The 20,424-nt window shown below is 46.7% G+C and overlaps 2 protein-coding genes across 5 annotated transcripts in view; one reads left to right on the top strand and one right to left on the bottom strand.

The window, feature by feature from the left end:
• MTUS2 (microtubule associated scaffold protein 2) overlaps positions 1-6,629 on the top strand; it is a 267,632-nt gene extending 261,003 nt beyond the window's left edge. For all 4 annotated transcript variants that reach the window (XM_090133624.1, XM_090133619.1, XM_090133611.1 and 1 more), the window contains 2 exons: positions 1,670-1,767; positions 3,831-6,629. In XM_090133624.1, coding sequence (XP_089989750.1) covers positions 1,670-1,767; positions 3,831-4,047 — 315 coding nt within the window. In that variant the 3' untranslated portion in view covers positions 4,048-6,629. The remainder of the gene's footprint in view (positions 1-1,669; positions 1,768-3,830) is intronic.
• Positions 6,630-7,213: 584 nt separating this feature from the next.
• Positions 7,214-20,424, bottom strand: part of SLC7A1 (solute carrier family 7 member 1) — a 42,906-nt gene continuing 29,695 nt past the window's right edge. Inside the window, exons 6-12 of the mRNA XM_031615816.2 lie at positions 20,133-20,355; positions 19,145-19,284; positions 17,524-17,626; positions 15,210-15,421; positions 14,718-14,866; positions 12,270-12,378; positions 7,214-11,643 (exon numbers count right to left, since the gene is read on the bottom strand). Of these exons, the coding sequence (XP_031471676.1) occupies positions 11,534-11,643; positions 12,270-12,378; positions 14,718-14,866; positions 15,210-15,421; positions 17,524-17,626; positions 19,145-19,284; positions 20,133-20,355 (1,046 nt within the window). The 3' untranslated portion in view covers positions 7,214-11,533. The remainder of the gene's footprint in view (positions 11,644-12,269; positions 12,379-14,717; positions 14,867-15,209; positions 15,422-17,523; positions 17,627-19,144; positions 19,285-20,132; positions 20,356-20,424) is intronic.

The raw sequence follows: 20,424 nt of genomic DNA, 5'->3' as shown, positions 1-20,424 counted from the left end.
CCAACCTAATCCATTCTGTGATTCTCTGAGCATGTGCTGTCAGGATTGTAGACCTTCATAGAGATACTGAGGCTCTCTCCCTGCTCTGTATTTCAGCTGAGGTCAGCATAGACTGGAAGAGATGCAGCAGTAGCACAGGGCATGGCGGGGATGGCCACATTTGGTGGGCTAGGAGACACTGCTGGGCAGACAGCTGGCACATGCAGAGAACATGAAGGCACACTTAGTTCCTTGCCTACTGAAATGAGGGCATTAGAAGAAGGGTGATAGAAAGTCACATGTATATAAACACAGACACATATACAGAAATATTCACAACTGGAACTCTATTTGAGACTCCCACTCAGGAGGGAAGGAGATGCAGCTCTCCTATGCTTTGTGTTGGCACAGCTACCACTTATTAAAACCACCAAGCTTAGGGGAGCAGTGAAAGTACCTGTGACAGTGATTCCTCCCTTGAAGAATTTCAAAATGGGACCAAAATCTGCCCTAACAAAATGTACTGTGGTGAGCCAGAATATCTCCAAATCAGCAGCATCCGTTACAACTACCTGCAGTGGTTGGCAATCACTGCTTAAAACTGATGCCTCCACCATAAAGTGTGAGTTATTGCTAACCTGAGTGCACAGTATTTTGATTCTTTCTAAAAGATTGGGAAATTCAATAACCAAGCTCACACAGAGATAAGGTTCCCTTGTGATATCTTGTCTTTTTCCAAAAGTGTTGAATTCAGCAACATTCAAACTGCTGGAAAAAAGCAAGAACTAAGGTGATAAAGCATGTCAGATTCAAAACTTGAGAAAAACAGAGCATCTGAGGCTGTAGTGCATGCCTCTAACCATATTTGGGATGTGATACACTGCTGGTGACATCCTCCAACTTTGTCCTTGGGTCCTGAGTAAAACTGCTTGTGCTTGGGGCAGGATCCATTTCACCTAATTGTAGCTGCCACTGCCAGCAGCAGAGAGATGTGTCTCCAAAGGGCACCGCAGACGATTATGTTTTATTTGTGCTGGCCGAGACTGGGACCCTCCAGCTCCTCAGTTAGAAAAAAAAGGACTATTTCAGTTCTGCCTCCCTTGATGCTGTTCAGTTACCTCAAGTACCGTGTTCAGTTTTGGGTCCCTCGGGAAGGACTTGGAGGCTTTGGAGCATCTCCAGAGAAGGGCAACAAAGCTGTGAAGGGTCTGGAGCATAAGTCTGGTGTAGAGCAGCTGAGGGAACTGGGGTTGTTTAATCTGGAGAAGAGGAGGTGGGAGTTGGCCTCTTGTTGCTTTGTTGGAACAGGCTGCCCAGGGGAAGTGGTGGAGTCACTGTCCCTGGAGGTATTCAAGAACTGTGGAGATGTGGCAGAGAGGGACATGGTTAGTGAGCATGGTGGGGATGGGCTGATGGTTGGACTGGGTGGTCTTAGTCTTAGAGAGCTTTTCCAACCTTAATGGTTCTGTGGTTCTGATTCTATGAAGTTAGCCCTGCTGATGGCCACATCTTTTTCACCAGAATGAATGGGGCGAGTCACTCCTCTAAGCCTCAGCTACAGCCAAGATGACCACTTCCATCCATCTTCAAATTTCAGAAGTTGCTCTGGGGCCAAATAAAGAACAAATCTTCATGGAGTAGGCTTTGGGATTTCTTCAGACTAAAAAAAAATAACCTCATTTTGTTGCAGGCTGAGAAAAATTTAATCCTGGAAGAAAAAATCACTGTGCTGCAACAGCAGAATGAAGAACTCAGAGCCAGGATTGAGCAGAACACCGTCATAACAAGGTTTGCTGAGATACTTGTACTCTATCTGAGCTTACATAGAGGCTGCAAATTTTAACTGCCCAAGGCTGATGCTTATTTCAGAAAGAGAAGAATTAAGTATATTTCCTCTTGAAAGTGCGTGGTCCTACTCTGCCTGTTACATCAACAAATCATTTTTATATCAGGATTTGTTTAACATGAGGAAGGTCACATATCGATAAGAAATTATTTTCATGACTTTGATGTGCTGCTGAGTCCTAAGTTGCCAATTGCTTCTGATCCCAGAGTCAGTGCCACAAATCATGTTGGTCAGGGGGCACTGAGGGTGGGAAAAGCAATTTCACACAGGGACAGCCTAACAATGCTGACATCACCCAAGCAGAGTTACCTTTGGTTTTGTTGTTGTTTGCACTAACAACCTGACTGGAGTGACAAGGTTCCTTGTCAACAGATACATCTGCTTTTGGGCTGGTGAGCCTTTTTATTTTTTCTCAGAAAACGCTGGTTAGAAAAGGCTGTAGTGGGACTTTGGGTATAATTTTTATGGTCTGTCTTGTTGGGCACTGCAAAAGAAAAAGTAATTCCATGTGTAGCAAAGCTTTCCTATGGAGTTATTTCTCCAGGGTGTGCTCCCTGCAGACTTTCTCACGCTGTTTGGACTGTGAGCTCACACCACAGCTGTTTCTCTAATGGGATCGTGAATAGGATCTTTCTCCTCTACTGGGCAAGCAGCTTTCCAAAATCTACCAGCCCATGTCTTTAAATCCTCTGACTCTGCAAATGTTGCTTTGTGGTTCAAAATTGACAGAGGAGGAGAAAAGCAGACATACATGCACAATCAACTTAGCTCCATTGCTGTGAGAAACTTGGCCAAAGAAGCAGAAATCCTCAGCTGCCAGAGCCCTGGAAATACATGATGGGTGGTTGTGTTTGTGTGTCAGGTTTTATTTCTAAAAACTCTTCAGCTGGTAATTGGGTGCCAATGAGCACCCCTGTTGGATTGCCCCAGAACCAGGCTCCTGCCCAAGCACAGTGGGGATGCAGAAACCAGATGACGCTCCCAGAACATGACCAAGTTGCACATCCATCAGGTCCCACCATCTGCCTGGACCATCCCATTTCCTTTAGCACAGCCACCTGGCTAGAGGCAAGCAGACTTTTTTTTGGTGCCCACAGATTGCTCTGTCCCACCCTTGAAGCAGCCAGTGGGTTGTACGGGGCTTCCCTGGTGCTGCAGCCAGGAATGGAGGGTCAGGATGGTCAGGACCCAAAGCCTGACAGGGCATTTGTGGACATCATGTGAACAAGGGAGCACAGAGAGCACAGAATCCTTTCCCCTTGCACGCTGCAGCAGCTGGGTGGATGGAAGAGTCAGGGGTGCAGTGGCACTCACCTCTTTGCTTGTGCTCTGCCACCTCACAATTGCTGTTCCTCATGGTCCAGATTTGGTGGCAGGGTTGAGAAGCAAGGGTGAGAGTTATGGCTGCCGCTGGAGTTGACAACGGAGGTTTGTCCTTGATTACACAGAAAAATGCCTAAAACCCAACATTCCCCCTTCTCCACCGCTTTGGAGAAGATGGAGCAGCTCAACAAGCATCTCTGGGTGATGGTTTGCCTCTGGGCAGAGGTCGTTGGGAAGCACAGGTGTCTAATAACCTGGGGCCCTGGCCTTCACCCCAGGGGTGGGTTTGGAACCTCTGAGGTTAAGGGGCACAATCCCTGGTAGGAACTGCTGCACCAGTGAACAGACTCTGCAAACAGGGGACACAGCACCATGCTGGGCACTTGCATCCCCCCCATGTGCTGAATGGGGGGGCGATGATGATCCAAGAAGTTTCACTGCTCTTAGGGCTGAAACCAACCCAGCCCTGAGCAGATAGCAATGAGAAGAGGATGCCTGAAGCCTCTGGGTGTACCCACATCCCCAAGCCAAGTACCTGAACAGCTGTGTCCCAGCTGCAGTCCTGGGGACGAGGTAGGGTGATGTGGAGGGAGGTAGGTGGCCTCCTGCTGCACTGCCTCTTGTGCTTCTGTGCCTCCTCCATCCTGGTGAGTCTCATGTGCTGTCTGGCTTCCCTCCCCAGGCAACTGTCGGAGGAAAACGCCAATCTCCAAGAATATGTCGAGAAAGAAGTGGAGGAGAAGAAGCGGCTGAGCAGAACAAACGAGGAGCTGCTCTGGAAACTGCAGTCGGGAGATGCCGTCAGCCCCGTGAAATCCCCCCCAGCATCATCCACATCATTCTATCGCTGCTCTTCAGGGAACTCCTCGCCAGCCAAAGCCAGAACCGTGCGACGGTGATCCATCATGGCCCTCTGCCTCGGGCATGTTTCCAGCTGCTGAAACTCACACCCAAGGAAGTACCACCATCAGCAGGTGCCAGAGCTCGTGGCTGCAAGCATGCTCCCTGGCTGCATAGCTTCACACTAGGCAGGGCTCTCCAAGAGACCTCAGATAGGAGCTCATGGTTTTGACACGTTCATTACAATAGCAAGGAGGATAGTGATAAGTTAGGATAGCAGAAAGGTAGGCTAGCAAAAGGTTTAGCTTAGTATGATAATGATTTCACTGTTGTTAGAGCCAGCTGTTGGAAAATGCTATATGACAGGTTCATTGGGATGGACGGCTGCTGCAGTACTTCAGGTTAGTCTCAAATAGAGTTCCAGTTGTGAATATTTCTGTATATGTGTCTGTGTTTATATACATGTATGTACTGTACCTTTATACCTATATATAGACGCACACACATATGTATGTAGTTGAAGACGTTCTGAATTGCATTTTTTTATACTCTTGGATACTAAGTGCTGATCTATTTTCATTACAGTCAGCGGTTTTCTAACTCGTGCCTAAGACTTGTATCAAAACAAAACGCATTTCTGTTGCGCCTCCCAGGAACATTTATACCCGAACCAGAAGGAAGTCCCACAGAAATAGAAGCGCCTTCCAAGTGACCACCAAGTGGTACAATCCTTAACACCAGCGACTTTGGCATTCTGAGACAGTACTGCCTTGAGAAATCACCTTTGCATTGAGCACCAGATGAGAAACACAAACCATCCACTGCTTTTAGCTCCTAGCGTTGATGTTGTAAGTAAGTGGGGATAGGATAGAGATGAGAAACCCAAGAGTTCTAGTCAATATGATAGAGGTTACTGGGTAATGTGTTTCAATTTTAGACTCTTTAGCTCCTAGATAGCTTTTATCTTGCTTCCCCTTAACCTAGCTTTGAAAGTCAAAACCTCTGGGTGTAGGGTCCTGTTCTGGTTGATAAGTTTCAAGTCCCACGAGCAAGGAGAAGCAAACCAACCCTTTGTGTTCAGACCTTTGCTGGCCCAGCATTAGGCTGAACTGGTGGAACACCAGGCGTGATACAGAGGGCTGCATGGGCGCAGAAGAGGTCAGAATGTTCCCTTCCATACCTACCCATGTCTCACACCACTACATTTTACCCAACATTACAAAGTGTGTGTGGGTTCTGTGCCCGGCTTTGCTGGAACACTCTCAGGATGACCTCTGCAGCTCAGACACAGATTTGGTCACCGCCACTGCATTCCTAGTCCCTGTGCAATGCTATAAAAATAATAGTGATGTTGGGTTTTATTCTCCTTTTCTTGAGAAATTTACTTTTGTAGCAGCTTTTGCATGTGACGTGAGCATCTTGTTAGGATAGACCTTACCACAGCAGCTGCCGTTGAAACACGTTGCTAGGTGGTAGCGTGTCCAGCAAGTACAGCCTGCAAGTACAGCCTGTTCTAATAGGTACACACACAAAGGCCCTCCTCGCCAATACAACATAACCACCCTCAGACCTGCTGCATGCTGCAATACCTCCTGCAGTGTTGTGCTTCAGTCTGCCAATGCAGTTCTGATGAGATGAGATGACAAAGTCAGAATTGTTATCGTGATCTGATCTCAGCTTCCCCATGCCGAACACACCAGAGTATATTATCAGCCTGGGATGGGCTGACCAAGCCTGGCCTTCATTTCTTCATTGTTTTCCTCTATTTCTGGTGCTTTCCTACTCCCATTTTTGAATTAAATTCGTATTCAGTAATTGCTTCCAGCAGTGAATTGGGAGTGGGGCTTCAATGCTGGGAAAACCAGGACCAGCCCTAGTTCTGCCATCACTTGGTGTCATTGCCAACCCCTTCCCCATTGAATTGTTGCCTCCCAAGCCTGCCCATCACTGAATGCTTCCTTGGTGAGACCTCCAAATCACTGGCAAAGCTCAGAGCCTGGTAGGGAGGTGTCCCAGTCCAGCAAACATTCCCTAGGGGATTTCACAGGTACCTCCTGAGCCCAGAAACAGGGAGTTCCAGTCCCCCTAAAAATCATTCCTTTTTTTTTGCCATGTATGCCCACCATGGGCTGGCCCCAGTGCTGGCTCCCCTGCTCAGTGATGCTGGCACATCTCCTTTGGTCACAGGGCATCCACAGGTGCCTGGCCCACCCCATAGGGCCCAGGGGGGAAGGGGGGCAGAGCAGGGGGCCACTCACCCCTCATCCCTCTGGCAGCAGCTTGGAGTTACCAAACATTTGCAGATTGAGCACTGAGGCCTTGGTGCATCCCACTGCAGGGTTCTGGGGGTGGCAGGGCTGCCAAAGCTGCTGCTGGTGATGGTGGTGGGGAAGAAAGCTGACGCTAACAGGTGCAAATCAGGTATGTTCCGTCTCTGCACTGATCGCTTGTGTCCCATGGACACACAAGAAGCCCCTGTACAGTTCCCACACAGCAGGAGTCCCACGGTCCGGTTCACTCTGTGGCTAATGAGTACAGGAAGTTTGTATTATTTCGGTTCTGATGTACAGATAAGTGTAATATATTCCTGATAATAAATACACGCGCCAGCACACAGCGTGGGTGGGCGCATAAAAACTGGGCTGTCCTGCTGTGTTTTCTGTGTACACAGACATGCAGACACTGGCATGAATAGAAGGCAAAGCGAAATCCTGTTGCAGTGTGGTAAGGACTGGGACCTCTTGGCAGGGAGCAGCTGAGTGGGGTTATCACAGCTCACGTGTTGTGCATTAACTCCAAATCCCATAGACTGTCATAGAGAAAAACGAGGCTCACAGACCAGCACATCCCCACAGCAACACAGCGTCACCATGGATGAGGCACATTAGGTGTCTGGTCTGAGCACCTTTAGCCCCCAGGCATCTTTGGGGCATGGGGACACTGAGCTGGGGCTCTTCCTGGCATCCTCCCGGTGCGGTGGGGGCTGAGAGCACAGCGCCCCATTGGGGATAGCAGTGCTGCCCCGTGGGCTCATTCCAACCCTGAAACCCCACCGAGCAGGGGCTCGGTGCACAGCCCCTCTTTCCTGTAGCAAACCAACGTGGCAGCACCAAGGGCTGCACCTCAGGGCAGTGCCCTCCTGTGCAGCCTGCAGGCACTGCATATAGCTGGAAGACGGAGGCGGGCTCAAAAATAAGGGCAAACAACAGGCATGGTTTATTCGAGTACTGAGAAAAATGCTTTAATGCTGTACCACTTAACGAGAAGTGAATTGCCAAAAGCTTCATTTGGTGGTGAAGTATTTACAGTGGCACCAGGACAAAAGGGAGCTGTGCACACGCGCGGAGAGGGCGAGGTTCACATTTCAAAACGTAAGGCTTCAAGCGCTGCATGGACACGGAAAAAAGAAATCCAACCGAAAGAAAGGTAAAAAAGATAAAAAATAGATCTGATTGCACAGCAAGCATCAAAACTATTTAACACGCCTGTAAGAAACTCTGAGAAACCATTAGGAAAATAGACCGTCAACAGAAAGGTATATACATTTTGCTTAATAATTAAAAAATAAACACTATACAGACTCTTCCATGGCTTCAGTCCATAAAGTCGCTTTGCTGGCCGCGCTCACCATCGCTCAGTGGAGCACTTGAGGGCACGGCTCAGCCTGGGGGCAAATTCCCTGAGAGCATCCCAGGAGGTGCAGCCCTCCATGCCCCGCCGGGGTGGGGGCTCAGACACAGGGAGGGAGCGGTCCCATGAGCAGGGATGGGGTGGGGATGCGGGCAGATGGTAGCAGCGCTCAGTTGTGGGTGGTTTCCTGGGGGTGCAAATTCTGCTCGGAGGAATTCGAGAGATCCCGATGGAACTGATTAAAACAGCACCACTAAAGAGCTGATCTTACAAAATGCGATTCCCCCTAACAGTGCTTTGTCTCCAAGTCAGTAGGAATGGAAGGAGCCTGCAGCACTGCCCGCTGCCACAGGGGTTTGGTTTGGCCTAGGGGGAGTGCTACTGAGCAGCCATGTTCTGAGCCCCACCTTGCAAAACCCTGCCCTTACACACCCATAAGGCTCGAGCCTCTGCTCCCTGTCCCACACCAGGGCCGGGTGACCCCCACACAGCCATGCAAGAGGATGGAGAACTGCACCCCAAGGGATGAGAAAAAAAGGAAATGAAGCCAGAACCCACCCGGCAACGATTTTCAGCAACCAAAGAATGATGTTTGTAAGGAAGTATGCAAAAGCTAGTCATGATTTTATGATTTTTACACCAAATTGCCTTCGTGGTGAGAAAGGTGCTGCTGTAACAGCCTTTGAGAAAGGCTGCCTGGCCACGTGCTGGTGGCTCCTCTCCAGTGAGCTCCTCTCCAGGTTGGCCAAACTGAGGCCACCCCATGGGCAGAGTCATTGCGCTGACAAAAAAGGGTCTGCTCTGGCAGCGAGCAAAGGCAGCACTTCTCTGTTCCCACCCTTCCATCTAGCAAAATGCATCTGTACAAAATATAATAATAAAAGCAAAATAATTGCTGAACTATTTACAAAGATGAGCTCAATGCAAGAGAGGCATCTTGTTCACAAGAGCGAGGTGATAGCAGCAATTGCGTGTCCCCAAAGATACCTGGAGTGACCTATGGGACATGCAGACATCAGCAGGGATGCAGAGACCAAAAAAAAAAAACCAAAAAAAAAGAAAATTTAAAAAAATAATTAAAAAATCACCCATTTGAAAACACCACCCCAGAAACAGGCAGCCAAATTTCTACCTTTCAGCTTGCAAATCCAAGCGGGGCGGGGATGCAGCAGTGAGGGCAGGGCAGAGCAGGCAGCAGTGACCGAGTCATTGCGTCCCCACGCACAGCCTGGCATGGGGGCTTCCCCAGGGCTGGCACAGGCCATGGCACATTGGAACACTGGAACACAAAGCGTGGCCAAACGGAAGGATTTTCCTATGAAACCTTCTGGGAGAAAAGGAAATGACAGGAAAATGAACCCGATCCAGACTTTCCCTTTCTCCCAAGTGCTGAAATTATACGCCACAAAAGCTGAAATAAAGTTACAGGATATAAATACCAGAACAGATCCCTAAGAAGACAACAAAAAATAAGTTAACATTTATATAAAAAAAAAAAATACAGCAAGAAATCTGCATATTTTTAGACATTTTTCTTTGGAAATATACTTCCATCAGAACTCAGCCTCATATAATCAATGCTGAACGTCTAAATTGCTCAGAGTTGGTACCCAAGGCAAAGGAAGAGGTCCTTACATTTTTGGTACAATGGGAAACTTCCACACCCTCTGAGTTTCCATTTTCTATTTTTTCCCCTCAGTGCTTTCCAGGAAGTTATGGCACACGCTGGGTTTTTGCCCATGTTTAAATCAAAATAGATCTCAACCTCCTGGGTTTTAATTTTGATACTCTTCTCTCCCCGCTTGAGTAAGACTTCATATGTGTGCAAGGAAAAGAGGACTGGCAGATGGTCAAGGCCATCTGCCAGCCTGAAAGCACCCTGAAAATACATCCAGAGCACATTCCCTCCACCCAGCTCCAGCCCTGAGAAGAACCTCCCAGCTTGCCAGAAGGCCAAGACTGGAACTCCTAGCAGGCAGAAAGGCTGTGCTGGAAAGCTGCAAGAGACGACCCACCACAATATGACTGAGGGAGATGGTCTGGTTCCCCCCTTCTGCTGCTGAGTCGCTGGTTAAGCCATATGGAATCTGTTCCTCAGTCCACACCAGTGTGGTGGGGATGGGTGCCCTTCTCCGCAGCAGCAGGAGTTATGATGGCCAACAGACCAACTGCTCCAGGTGCTGGAGGCAGCAGTGTGGAGGACACCAGGGACAGCCCCTACACAGGTTAGGAGAGAGGATTTCTGCAGTATCTGTTTGGGATTTGTTATTCAGCACATTTAAATAATGGTATTGTGTGGGCACAACCCACCTTTTGAATGCTTCCACAAGCCTTTTTTAGGGCAGTGAATTTGGCTGGAGAGATATTTGAGAGAATCTTTTTTGAAACTGCCTTTCAGCAAAGCCAAGGCCACGTCTGTGTTGCCAACTCAACACAGACTTTGGTCTCACCTCTGAACTTCACAGAATCATAGAATGGCTCGGGCTGGGCAGGAAATCTTGCATAAAATCTGTTTGCTCGAAGCCCCATCCAACCTCATTCCCAACACCTCCAAAGATGGAGAATTCCCATGGCCCAGGACAGCACAAGCATCTCTGGCCCCACAGAAGCACATGTTGGAGCAAGAGCACACACTGCTGCACAGGGTGGGTGGGCAGCACTCAGAGCAGGGGCTCAGCACATTTATAGCCCTGCTCAGGCCCGTGTTAAGCAGCTGAGCAGCCTGCAAGGTAAACTCTCAGCAAGCCAGCTCCTAGTGAGTGGCTGTGTTGCCCCCTGCTCTGATGGGACCACTGAAAAGGAGAAGACCCTACAACATCTTCATGCCCCACCAGGCATGAGGCACAGACTCAAGTGCTACTCACAAATGAAGTTCAATCCCTGGAGACTCTTCCTGTGTTCCTCCTTCCAGGGACAGAAACATGCTTCACCCTGATGCCAAATGCTCACAGCCAAATGTTTTACTCTACTATTCACACGGCCCATGCTGAGGGAGCTCCTCTAACTTCCAACCAACCACATTTTCAGAACTGGGCTCAAGAGCACTTCTGCCACCCCACTTGTTCAGCCTCACTGCTGGTTAGCTCTGACATGAAGAGGTAGAAGGCTCTTTGGAGACACCTGTGCCATTAAAGACATTCAAGTACTTGCACCAGATATTTCTATGACTAAACCCCAAATCCCTCTGCTGAGTCTACAATTAGCAGAAACATCCATTTGCATTACCTGCACCCTGCCAAACGACCATTCAACTGACAATAAACCCCCCAACATTTCACAGTAGCAGTGTGTTTTAAAGTACATGAATGCCGAGTTAAAAGTTAAATGCAATAAAAACTATGAAACCTGATGCTCTGAAGAACATAAATCTTGCAGGTGCTTTCTTAACCAGGTGAAAGCTCATGTTTGCTGAGAGCCTTTTCTTTGTACGTACATAGGTGGTACAGCTCACATCAGGTGAAGGAAGGGTCTGGTCTAAGCTTGACGATAGCACTGCAGATGTGCTCTGTATATATCAGGTAGAATATCTGTGGGGAGGTCATTCCCAGGGCTACTGAAAGAAGTACCTCTGTGAGGCCTAGTTTCATAGCAGCATTTCAGGTTAACTGGCACACAGAAGCAGTTTTCTTTCTAGACATTGAAAAACAAAACAAAACAAAACAACAGGAGGGAAGAGGGAGAGTGCATGGCCCCAGACCAGCTGACAGCATTGCTGGGAGCAGCTTTTTTTCCTTGTGATCCCTTTTAACTGCGCAACTAAGCAAACTGCAAGCTGCAGCAACGGGCCTGGGGATTCCCATGCTGTGCTTCTTTCTTGCTGCAGTACTGATTAACCATATGCAACACTTCAGGAGCCCCATGGCACAGCTGCCTTCGCCGCAGCGGTCCCCGGTTGCCCATGAGCTACACACGTGGTCATTTGCAGCTGTCTGAGGCAGTGTCCATGCTTCTCTCAGTGTCTGCTGATGCTGCATACGCAGCTTCCACACTGTGCCATATTCCGTAGGAAAAGTAGATGATAAAGCCTGTAGGAGCAAAGGGAGAGAGGGAAGTTAGCTCTGACACCACTACTCACACCTACAGGCACAGCTCACAGATCCAGGTTACAGCTGTCCTGACAGCTTGCATCTTGGCATCATTGCTCGTCTTAAAAAAGAAATCTAGGTTTAACCCAGGTTATAAAACCAGCACTTGGAACAAAAAACAAATGAAAAAGTGCCAACACAAAGATTGCTCCTCTGCACACCCTGCTTGTGGTGGCTCACAGCCACCCTATTACTCTCTCTTTTAATATGGATTCCTTATATGGTGACATACAACCCTCCTTCTTCAGCTTGTTTTGATGCCCCGTGACATCTTAAAAGAAGGCACAGAGAGGAATTTTCACATTAAAGAAACAAAAATGCTCTGGCAGTCCAGGAGGTTTGCACAGTGCTGCATGATAGGTTGTTGTTTTGTCCTCACAAGATATTATGACCCTTAAATTTAAAACAAAGCTAGAGACACGCTGCCTAAATGGCTTCAATAAAGTCACAGAGGTCACCCATCAATTTAGAGTGCAGAATCCCTCCCTGGAATGCTACAGCAAATTTATAGTTAACAAAGCCTCAAAACTTTGAACACTTACGTTTTTCTTTTCTTTTGAACTCACCTATGAGCATCCAGACTGCAAACCTTATCCATGTGCCTAGGTCTAGCTGCATCATGAGGTAAACATTCACAAAAATACTCACGATAGGAAGGAGGGGCAGAAGAGGTACCTGAAAAAGCAAGAGGGATACATTACATCTGCAGGGCAGAGCAGTGTGCAGGCAAGAACGTTGCATCCCTTGCTAGATGGGATGTGATGGCTGCTATCATCACCTCAGCTGTTGGAGCTGAGAAAAGGCAAGGTTAGATCTAACTACTGGACATGAGTCCCCTATGTGACCACCACTCACATCACTCCAGTCCATTTTAAGAATGGTTGTCCTTGCTTTGTGGTTTGGAAGGAGACAAGAAGCCAACTTCAGCTCCAATACTATGAGGGGAACAAGCTAAGAGGAACACCATGGGCAGCACCGTGGTAGGGACCAACTGAAGACCAGGAGAGGGTAAAGGAAAGGTGAGAGGAGGCACCTGAGGAACTTCGCCCAGCAGGTACTGTAGCTGTTAAGCAATAACAGCAGGGGGATGATCTCTCGAGGTCCCCCTTCCAACCTCAGCAATTGTGTGATCTTGTGTGATTCTGTGAAATAATTCCAGAGCAGAAGAAAAGCAAGAGATATTGTAAAAATATTGTAAAAGACCAGAGCAGCTACACCAACAGCGCTCTAGTGATCGGAAAATCAGAATACCATAAAGCCAAAAAGCAAAAATAAGAATGTGAAGAAATAGCAGAGGCATGTACAAAATCCAGAAGGACAAAGGTCTGTGAATATGGTGAAACTGAGAGGAAAATGAAAGGGATTTCCTTCACTTGTAAGGAAAAGGAGATTTACAAAAAATAAAAAGGCTGAAATATATTAAGCCTTTCTTGAATTCAATTTCGCACAAAAAAAGAAAAGACACCACATTTATGGCAACCAGCCATCCACATCATTAAGGAGGGGATGGGCACACAAGTTAGAAAACAGAAGAAGAATATTTCCCTAAATTAGGCATTGTCAAATAGCAGGGATAAATGACATTTCCCTCGGATGGTGAGGTATGTACCTAAAGACTGCAGAATGATCTTTAAAACATTAGTAGGCTTCTTTGAGAGCTCTTGGTAGACCTGGAAGGTCTCCAAAATCTGGGGAAGAAAGACAAATGACCTATTAAAAAGAAATATAGGAAAACAACTAAGAAACAAACCAGTCAGCCTTGGATTCCCAGAGAAATTCTGGAGAAAAATCACTAAGCAGTCAGGCTGTAAATGCCTAAAAGACAACAAGGAGATAAGAAACAGCCATTACAGATTTAGCTCTCACAGGTCTAATTGTATTTTTTCCTTGGACAGTGCAGTGCCTGAGGAAAAAAAAGGGGAGATAAAATATCCTGAGTGTCAGGCAAAGAGATCCTCAGAAGTTCTGAATATACAGCTCAGACAGCAGTTCTTAAGTTTTCTGCTCCTGCACACTTCTGTTTCCATTTTTGGGACCACAACCCCAAGATGATCTGCAGAAAATAACTATAAGAGCAGTCAAAATGAGAGCACTTTAGAGAAAAGGATTAGAAACCCAAACAGTCCTTATAAATTGGAGAAATAGCCTGCAATCAATATGATGAAACATGACCTGCAGGATAATACTGAAAAATGATCTGCATTTGTCAATATAAAGGATAGTGTGCTTGAGCAAGGCAGGAAAATGCCAAGAGTTCCTCTTACTTAATTCTGTTAAAGAGAGACTGGCCATCCCTTCATAGCTAAGAGCAGAACACGGAAATAATAGCTAAATGTGCACTGTGGAAATTTAGACTAAGCTATTGGGAAAAGCTTGCCAGCTACAAAGACAACAAAGAACTTCAAACATAACAAGGAGAAGGGTTGGTGTCCTTTCCCTTGGAGGTGTTAAAGGACTGAGCCACCCTCTCACATTGGTCCACACACACTCCATCTGATAGAGCTGGTAAAAGAACTGATGTTTTTGACTGTCCCTTTGATCTCCATGCACAGTCTTACTTCTTTGCTTCCCTCTCCTATAGCCACAACCTCATGTGGCCATTTTGATCTGCAGAAAAGCATTCCCTTTCCCTCTGGTCTCTGTTTCTTCCACAAGTTATACCCATCTGCTTTCAAAAGCACACTTCTCATCTGGCCACATCTCTAGACCAGGCTCTGTCCTCTCTGCTTTTCCTGGATTCCAGTTCCATTTACATTTCTTTCTAAGTCTTCTATGGCTACCTTTGATCTGATAGCTCATGACTTCCTCTCCTAATTCCCTCCTAAAGCTCTCAGTTAACTCTTTCAGCCCCACTTTCTATGCTGAATTTGCTTATTCCCATGGGGTGCTGCTGGATACACCTTTATGCATACATTCTCTGCGTGAGTGTTTGGCCAAGTCCCTCCTGATACAGACAACATGCATTGCCCCCTCCAAAATAGCTCTTTTCTAACTTCACCTCCCAGGACACTCACCTTAAAAGAAAGCTTAGTTTTGCTTTCAGGCTGTTTCCATACAATGAAGCTGATAATGAGAACAAGGATTGCAGCAATAATCCATACTGCCTTTATCAGCGTGCTTGGCTCGAGAGCAGTCAAGACACAGCTGCCCACGATAAGGAAACCTGTGAACAGACACCAAAAGCTTACCAATGCTTTAATTATTTATTTATTAGCAGTAGGGAAAAAAAAAAAAACACCAAACCACAGGCAGGCAATGCAAAATCTGAAAGCATAGCAAACAAAAAACTTGAAAACAAGAAAATACAAATATCTTTTTTCCTACACAGCCTCACATACCTAATCTGTGTATTTCTTTTGAAGTCTTCATTTGAAACTGTAGATCCTCAGATCTCATTGAAATTGCAAGCAACTCTTAATAAGCAAGGAAGTGAGCTTTCCCACTATGGTGAGTAAAGGATCACCCAGCTGGCTCACTGCCCCAGAGTCACACTGTCTGGTACCTACCAATGATGCAGGTGGAGATGTTCACCACCAAGCCAGAGAACTTGGAAGGGTCTGAATTTGGGGGACACAGTATGGCCTTGAGGGAACATTTCTCCTCTTCCTCTGGCAAAAATCCTGTCTGAGACTCACTCGTGCTCACAGACTCATTGTTATCTGTCTCCTCTGTTGTTCGAGCCATCTGGTACGCCAAATTGGGCTGCTCTGGCTGATACCTAGGAAAAGAGAAGTGAAACAAAGAGCTTATTGGTTTGGTGCAGAGTACCACACAGAACACCGACTGCATCCTAGATCCTTCTAGCATCAGAACAAACATACATAATGTCTACAGCCTTCTATTTCAGAGGACAATCTGAGGAATAACGAAGACTTTCTGTGGAATTAAAAAAACAATTACATGAGCAAATACAGTCAGCTATCATCACCTAAAGCTTGTTTGCAATGCCAATGTTCTAAGATGGACAGTATTCCCTTTCAGAAACCCTACCACCCTGATCACCAGAATATTACTGGGTGGTAGCAGTGAGGACAGGAGAAGCAATAGTCAGGAGAACTATAGCCATAATCAGCCTATGGGGTTATTATCTGTGGCTGTTTAGCCCTCATGTTTTGGTGTGGAAGCAACTGAACTAACAGCTCAGCAGATATCACATCCTAGCAGCTGCTGATCACAGCACACAGTGACATTCTTTGTGACTGATCTCCTCTGTATCAGTCTCTTCTACAACTGCCATCTACTGCCTCATGATGAAGGAAGGAGTAAACAAAGATCTGTAGTTTTTTGTTGCATATGTGAATAATACTTCATTCAGTAAGTCACAACCACATGCATCCAGACAGAAAAAACATTCTTCAACTTTCTTTTAAAATAAGGTTTTGCAGGAGACTCTCAGCTACAAGCCTAAGGAAAGGGCCATTTTGCCAGATCCCTTAAGATCAGTCCTGGGGGAATATGATGACAATGAGATCTTTTGTGACATGTGAATTGTGAAATGCAGTGAAATCCTTGGGTCCAGCCACAGCAGGGTATTAGTCACAGCACCCTACAGCTTTGGAAACAATTTAGTTTTTCCTTCAAAAAGCAACTAAATCAGCTGCCTGGGCTGCTACGAGGTTTTCTGTCAGCTCCACAAATCTATGAGGAGGAAAGTGCCATATCATAGGGACTGCAGCTTGCAAAAGCAAATTAAGAAGCCATTTATAGCTATATGGAGAAGAAGAAGCCAGGAAGCCAAAGGGAAGGTATGAAGGACGAAGAAAATCCTCTGGCTCTGTATAGAGGGGCATGGTGGATGGCACAGGCACAGAGCAATGGTATTAAAATACAGTGTTGGCCCTTCATCAGCTGAAACCCATTCTTAGTTCAATGCATTTGCTGTGAGCAGGTAAAAAACATTCACTGGACTCTGAATAACTCACTGAACACATGAAGATATTTTTCAGCAACATCTTCAAAACCCAGTCCTCCTGGGTGGAGTGTTGCTGTCCATGAGGTGCCAAGCAATTAAGATACTCAATCTTCATCTTATTTTGGGGAAGCTATGGGAGTTCAGCTCTTTTTATAGGCATGCACTGAGTCACTGATCCTCCAAAAACCTGCTCAGCTTCACTGCTGATGCTAGACTTTACTATGACTACCCTACTTCCTGGCACAATCGGCAGCAACTTCACTGCTGACTGAAGGGCATCTTTGCTGACTTTCCCAAGGATGCAGACCACCAAAGGTAAAACTCACAAGCAATACAGCCATATCTTGCCTTGGTGCTGAGGTGTGTGCAGCTGAACTCTCACTCTAGGGCCTCAGAGGAACAGCACTGGAACAAGGAACCTCCACACAGTTGATTATAAGTTGGTTCTTTTCTTCAGACACTAAAATGGAGCCAGATGTCCAAGGACAAGCTGCTCACAACAGCTCCTTCCAATGCTCTCAGCACAGTATGTCCCTGCTGACAGAGACACCTTTCAAAAGCCTATCTGCTCATTAATTCCGTTTCAAAAGACAGCCTGAAACTGTATCCTCAGTGGGAACAAGTGTAACAATGAAGCAGACATCCTGGACCACTCATGTCACTCTTACCCACCAGCACATCTCCTAGGACGTTCAGGGTTTGACTGCTGCTACAGTGGCATGGACCAAGAGCTAACCAAGCACAGAGGATGCTCTTGCACCTCCAACGAGTACAATTCCCCATGACCTTGAAGAATCATTTCACACTCTTAGCCAGAGTTCAGTTTCACCGGGTCTATAGAAACAAAGAGGGCATCCAACTGCAGAGTGTGGGTTTCTGTCTGTGTGAGGCTACTTCTACATCCATACCTCAATACCAATACGCAGGCTGCCACCAACGAGTAAGCCAGGAGGGTCCCAATAGACATGAGATCCACAAGGTCTTTCAAGTCGAAGAGAAAGGCCATAATAGCTGTGGGAGGAGAGGAAGGTGAAAGGGAAGAAAACACCAACACAGCAGAATATGCATTGAAGCATTAATGACAACACAGCATAAGTGTGACTGTTGCTCAGGACCTGGCAAGGGAAATCCAGGGAGCCCAAGCCATACTGATATGGGGACAGGAAAGACTCACTGAATGCCAATTGCCTTGTAACTCCCTGAGCCTCACAGGATGTCACAGCACAGTCTCACAAACTGGAAGCAAAGGAACCATTTATTACAGTAGATTGCCAGCCTGTTACACGTATATGGGTATGCTGAAACAAGGGCATCCTATGATATACTTGTAAGAGAAGCAAAGCTGAAGTGACACTCCCCTCTAATCATGAGCAGTGAGCAAGTGTTAAACCACAGCCTCACTGTCTGAATCCCCAATCGTAGTTGTAGCATCCCTGAGACCATACAGCCTACCATCTCTTACAGATTATTTTGCCTTCACACTCTTGCTGGGCAACCCTTTGTTGTACAGACCATTGTATAGAGAGTTTCAAAGCCGAACCTGAGCCAGTCTGTCTCTAATGCACTGCCTCAAACTCAACAGCCAAAGCAATGCAAAGTCTCAAGTTTCAAATGCTCCCCATATCTGCAGCTCTGGTTGCACTTTGGTCCTGCATGCTATAAACCACAATGGAGTAATCTGAAGAGAAGGCAAGCCAAATTCCTTTCTCTCTCTGGCTCTTTATTCCCCACTTTGGGCTCAAGGCTCCCTTGAGATAAATGTGGCAGCGAAGCAGCTGTATGAAAAACTCTGCAGGGCCCAGGTTGCAGCTGCAGAAGGCTGAGCTGTTTCACGACAGCTTAGAGCTCATCATAACACTTTGGCAACAACGCCTCAAAGGTGGCACATTCTACACCAGTGGCTTATCCCAGATTTGGATGGCAGAAGGTAAAGAGAAAGCAGCTTCTGTTTGCTAGGCACTGCGACGAAGGGGAGGTGGCTGTGAGAAGAGGATAAGCCACTCATCTTTGTTGTCTGTGTTTAATTCCCCTATTCTTGGGACAGAGGGAAGGAGAGGACAGGACTGTGACAAGCTGTGACAAACTGATTAACAAATGTCTGTATCACAGGGTCCATCTGCTTGTCTCCAGCTGCTCTGGCGTCTTCCACTGAGCATCTACCTACAGACACACAGTACACAGAGCCTGCAGCCAAGCTGGGCCAGTGGCCACAGGGATGCTGAGGCATAGCTGGCTGCCACTGCAGGGGGTTAATTATTTGTAAAGCCAACAGAGCACACAGGGAGTGGATGAAGGCGGTTCTTGGCATGAGGCAGGATATCAGCAATGAGCTCTGAGCAAGAAGCACAGACATGCAGTGAGCTATTCACACTCATCCTGCCCTTGCTCTCCCAGGCTTTGGAAACCCGGGACATGCTGAGGGAAATCACGCTGTGCAATATATCCGATTAATAAGTGGGCTAGCATCAGGAAGACTTAGGATGAGATTATGCCTCTGCTCCACTCATGCATCAAGTCTCAGGATGTTACCTGCAATGGCTCCTGATGTCACTGTTGCAATTATTGGAGTTTTCCTCTTCTCACTGACTTTTGCCAAAAATTTAAAGAGAAGTCCATCTTCTGCCATAGCATAAATGATTCGAGGCATTGGAAACATGGAGCCAAGGAGACTAAGAACACAGAAGGGGGAAATAATCTGCTTAGAACACCTCCAGCAGGGCTCAAGCACAAAAAAGCGATCAAGTTTATGGCAGTACAAACTGAAACAGGTGGCTCTCAATCACTTCAGCTTCTTTAAAAGGCTCCCTCTGAACACCCACATTGCTAGTAGCTGGAAACTAAGTTACAGCTCCATGATTTTGGATATCTAAACTTAGCAATGGGAGATAAAAGCAGCCTGATACTCAGGTGGCAAAATACCCTAACTTCTATCAGCCTCTATGAGTTGCTCATCTAATTGCATATGTCTAAGTTGATCTGAAAAAGGGCTCCACAGTGCATGCATTCTGCACACAGAATGTGACATACTCTGCATCCAGCCTGCCATGCCTCCTGGCCAGATAGCTGTCCTGGAGGTAACCTGCAGACAGATTGCCCTGGACATGGTAAGCCCCACATTCTCCAGAAGATGCCCCCTATACTACCTGACATGTTTTATCCCAGCAGGCCAGGATGTCTTGCAAGCAAACTGTTTGCACTACAAAGCTGACTTCATGACTCACTGATTTTAGATTCATATTCCAGAGGTGCACCTACTGAGTTTGCTGCTAAGACAGGAGTTTCTGAAGTTATATTGGTCATGCACATCTCTGAAATTTATCACGGGAAATCCTGGCCTTTTTGATGTCAGAAGCTCTAAGTTTTGTCCCTGATCTAGCTCTTCTAGTAATGATCCAGGGGAACACGATGAAGGCAAACAAGCTGGGCCACTACACAGCCCCAGCGTGCAGCATTTTGTTAAGAAGATGGAGATAAGCATTTGCCATAAAAGAGGCACCAAGGAAAAGCAGTGTCTCACCTCGTAGAAAGTGCACATAGGGAACCAACTGCCACTGCATAATTGGCTCCATCCCAATCTACATACTTAAAGGCATTGGGTAATGGGCTGTTGGTATCCAGCTGGTAGTAAGGCATCATGAGTGTCAGGGCAGCTGACACACCAAAGTAAGCCACAAAGCAGATGAGCAGAGATGCCACAATGCCAATAGGAATGGCCTTCTGTGGGTTTTTCACCTCCTCACCTAGAAGAAAGAAATTGAAATATCAGCTCATAGACAAGCAAGATCTATCAATGCCTACTATCGTGGCCT

Source organism: Phasianus colchicus, chromosome 1, assembly GCF_987193195.1.
Source record: "Phasianus colchicus chromosome 1, bPhaCol1.hap1.1, whole genome shotgun sequence".
Classification (NCBI taxonomy): domain Eukaryota; kingdom Metazoa; phylum Chordata; class Aves; order Galliformes; family Phasianidae; genus Phasianus; species Phasianus colchicus.
Note: the sequence above shows the minus strand (reverse complement) of the source record. Positions and strands in the feature narration are given on the sequence as shown.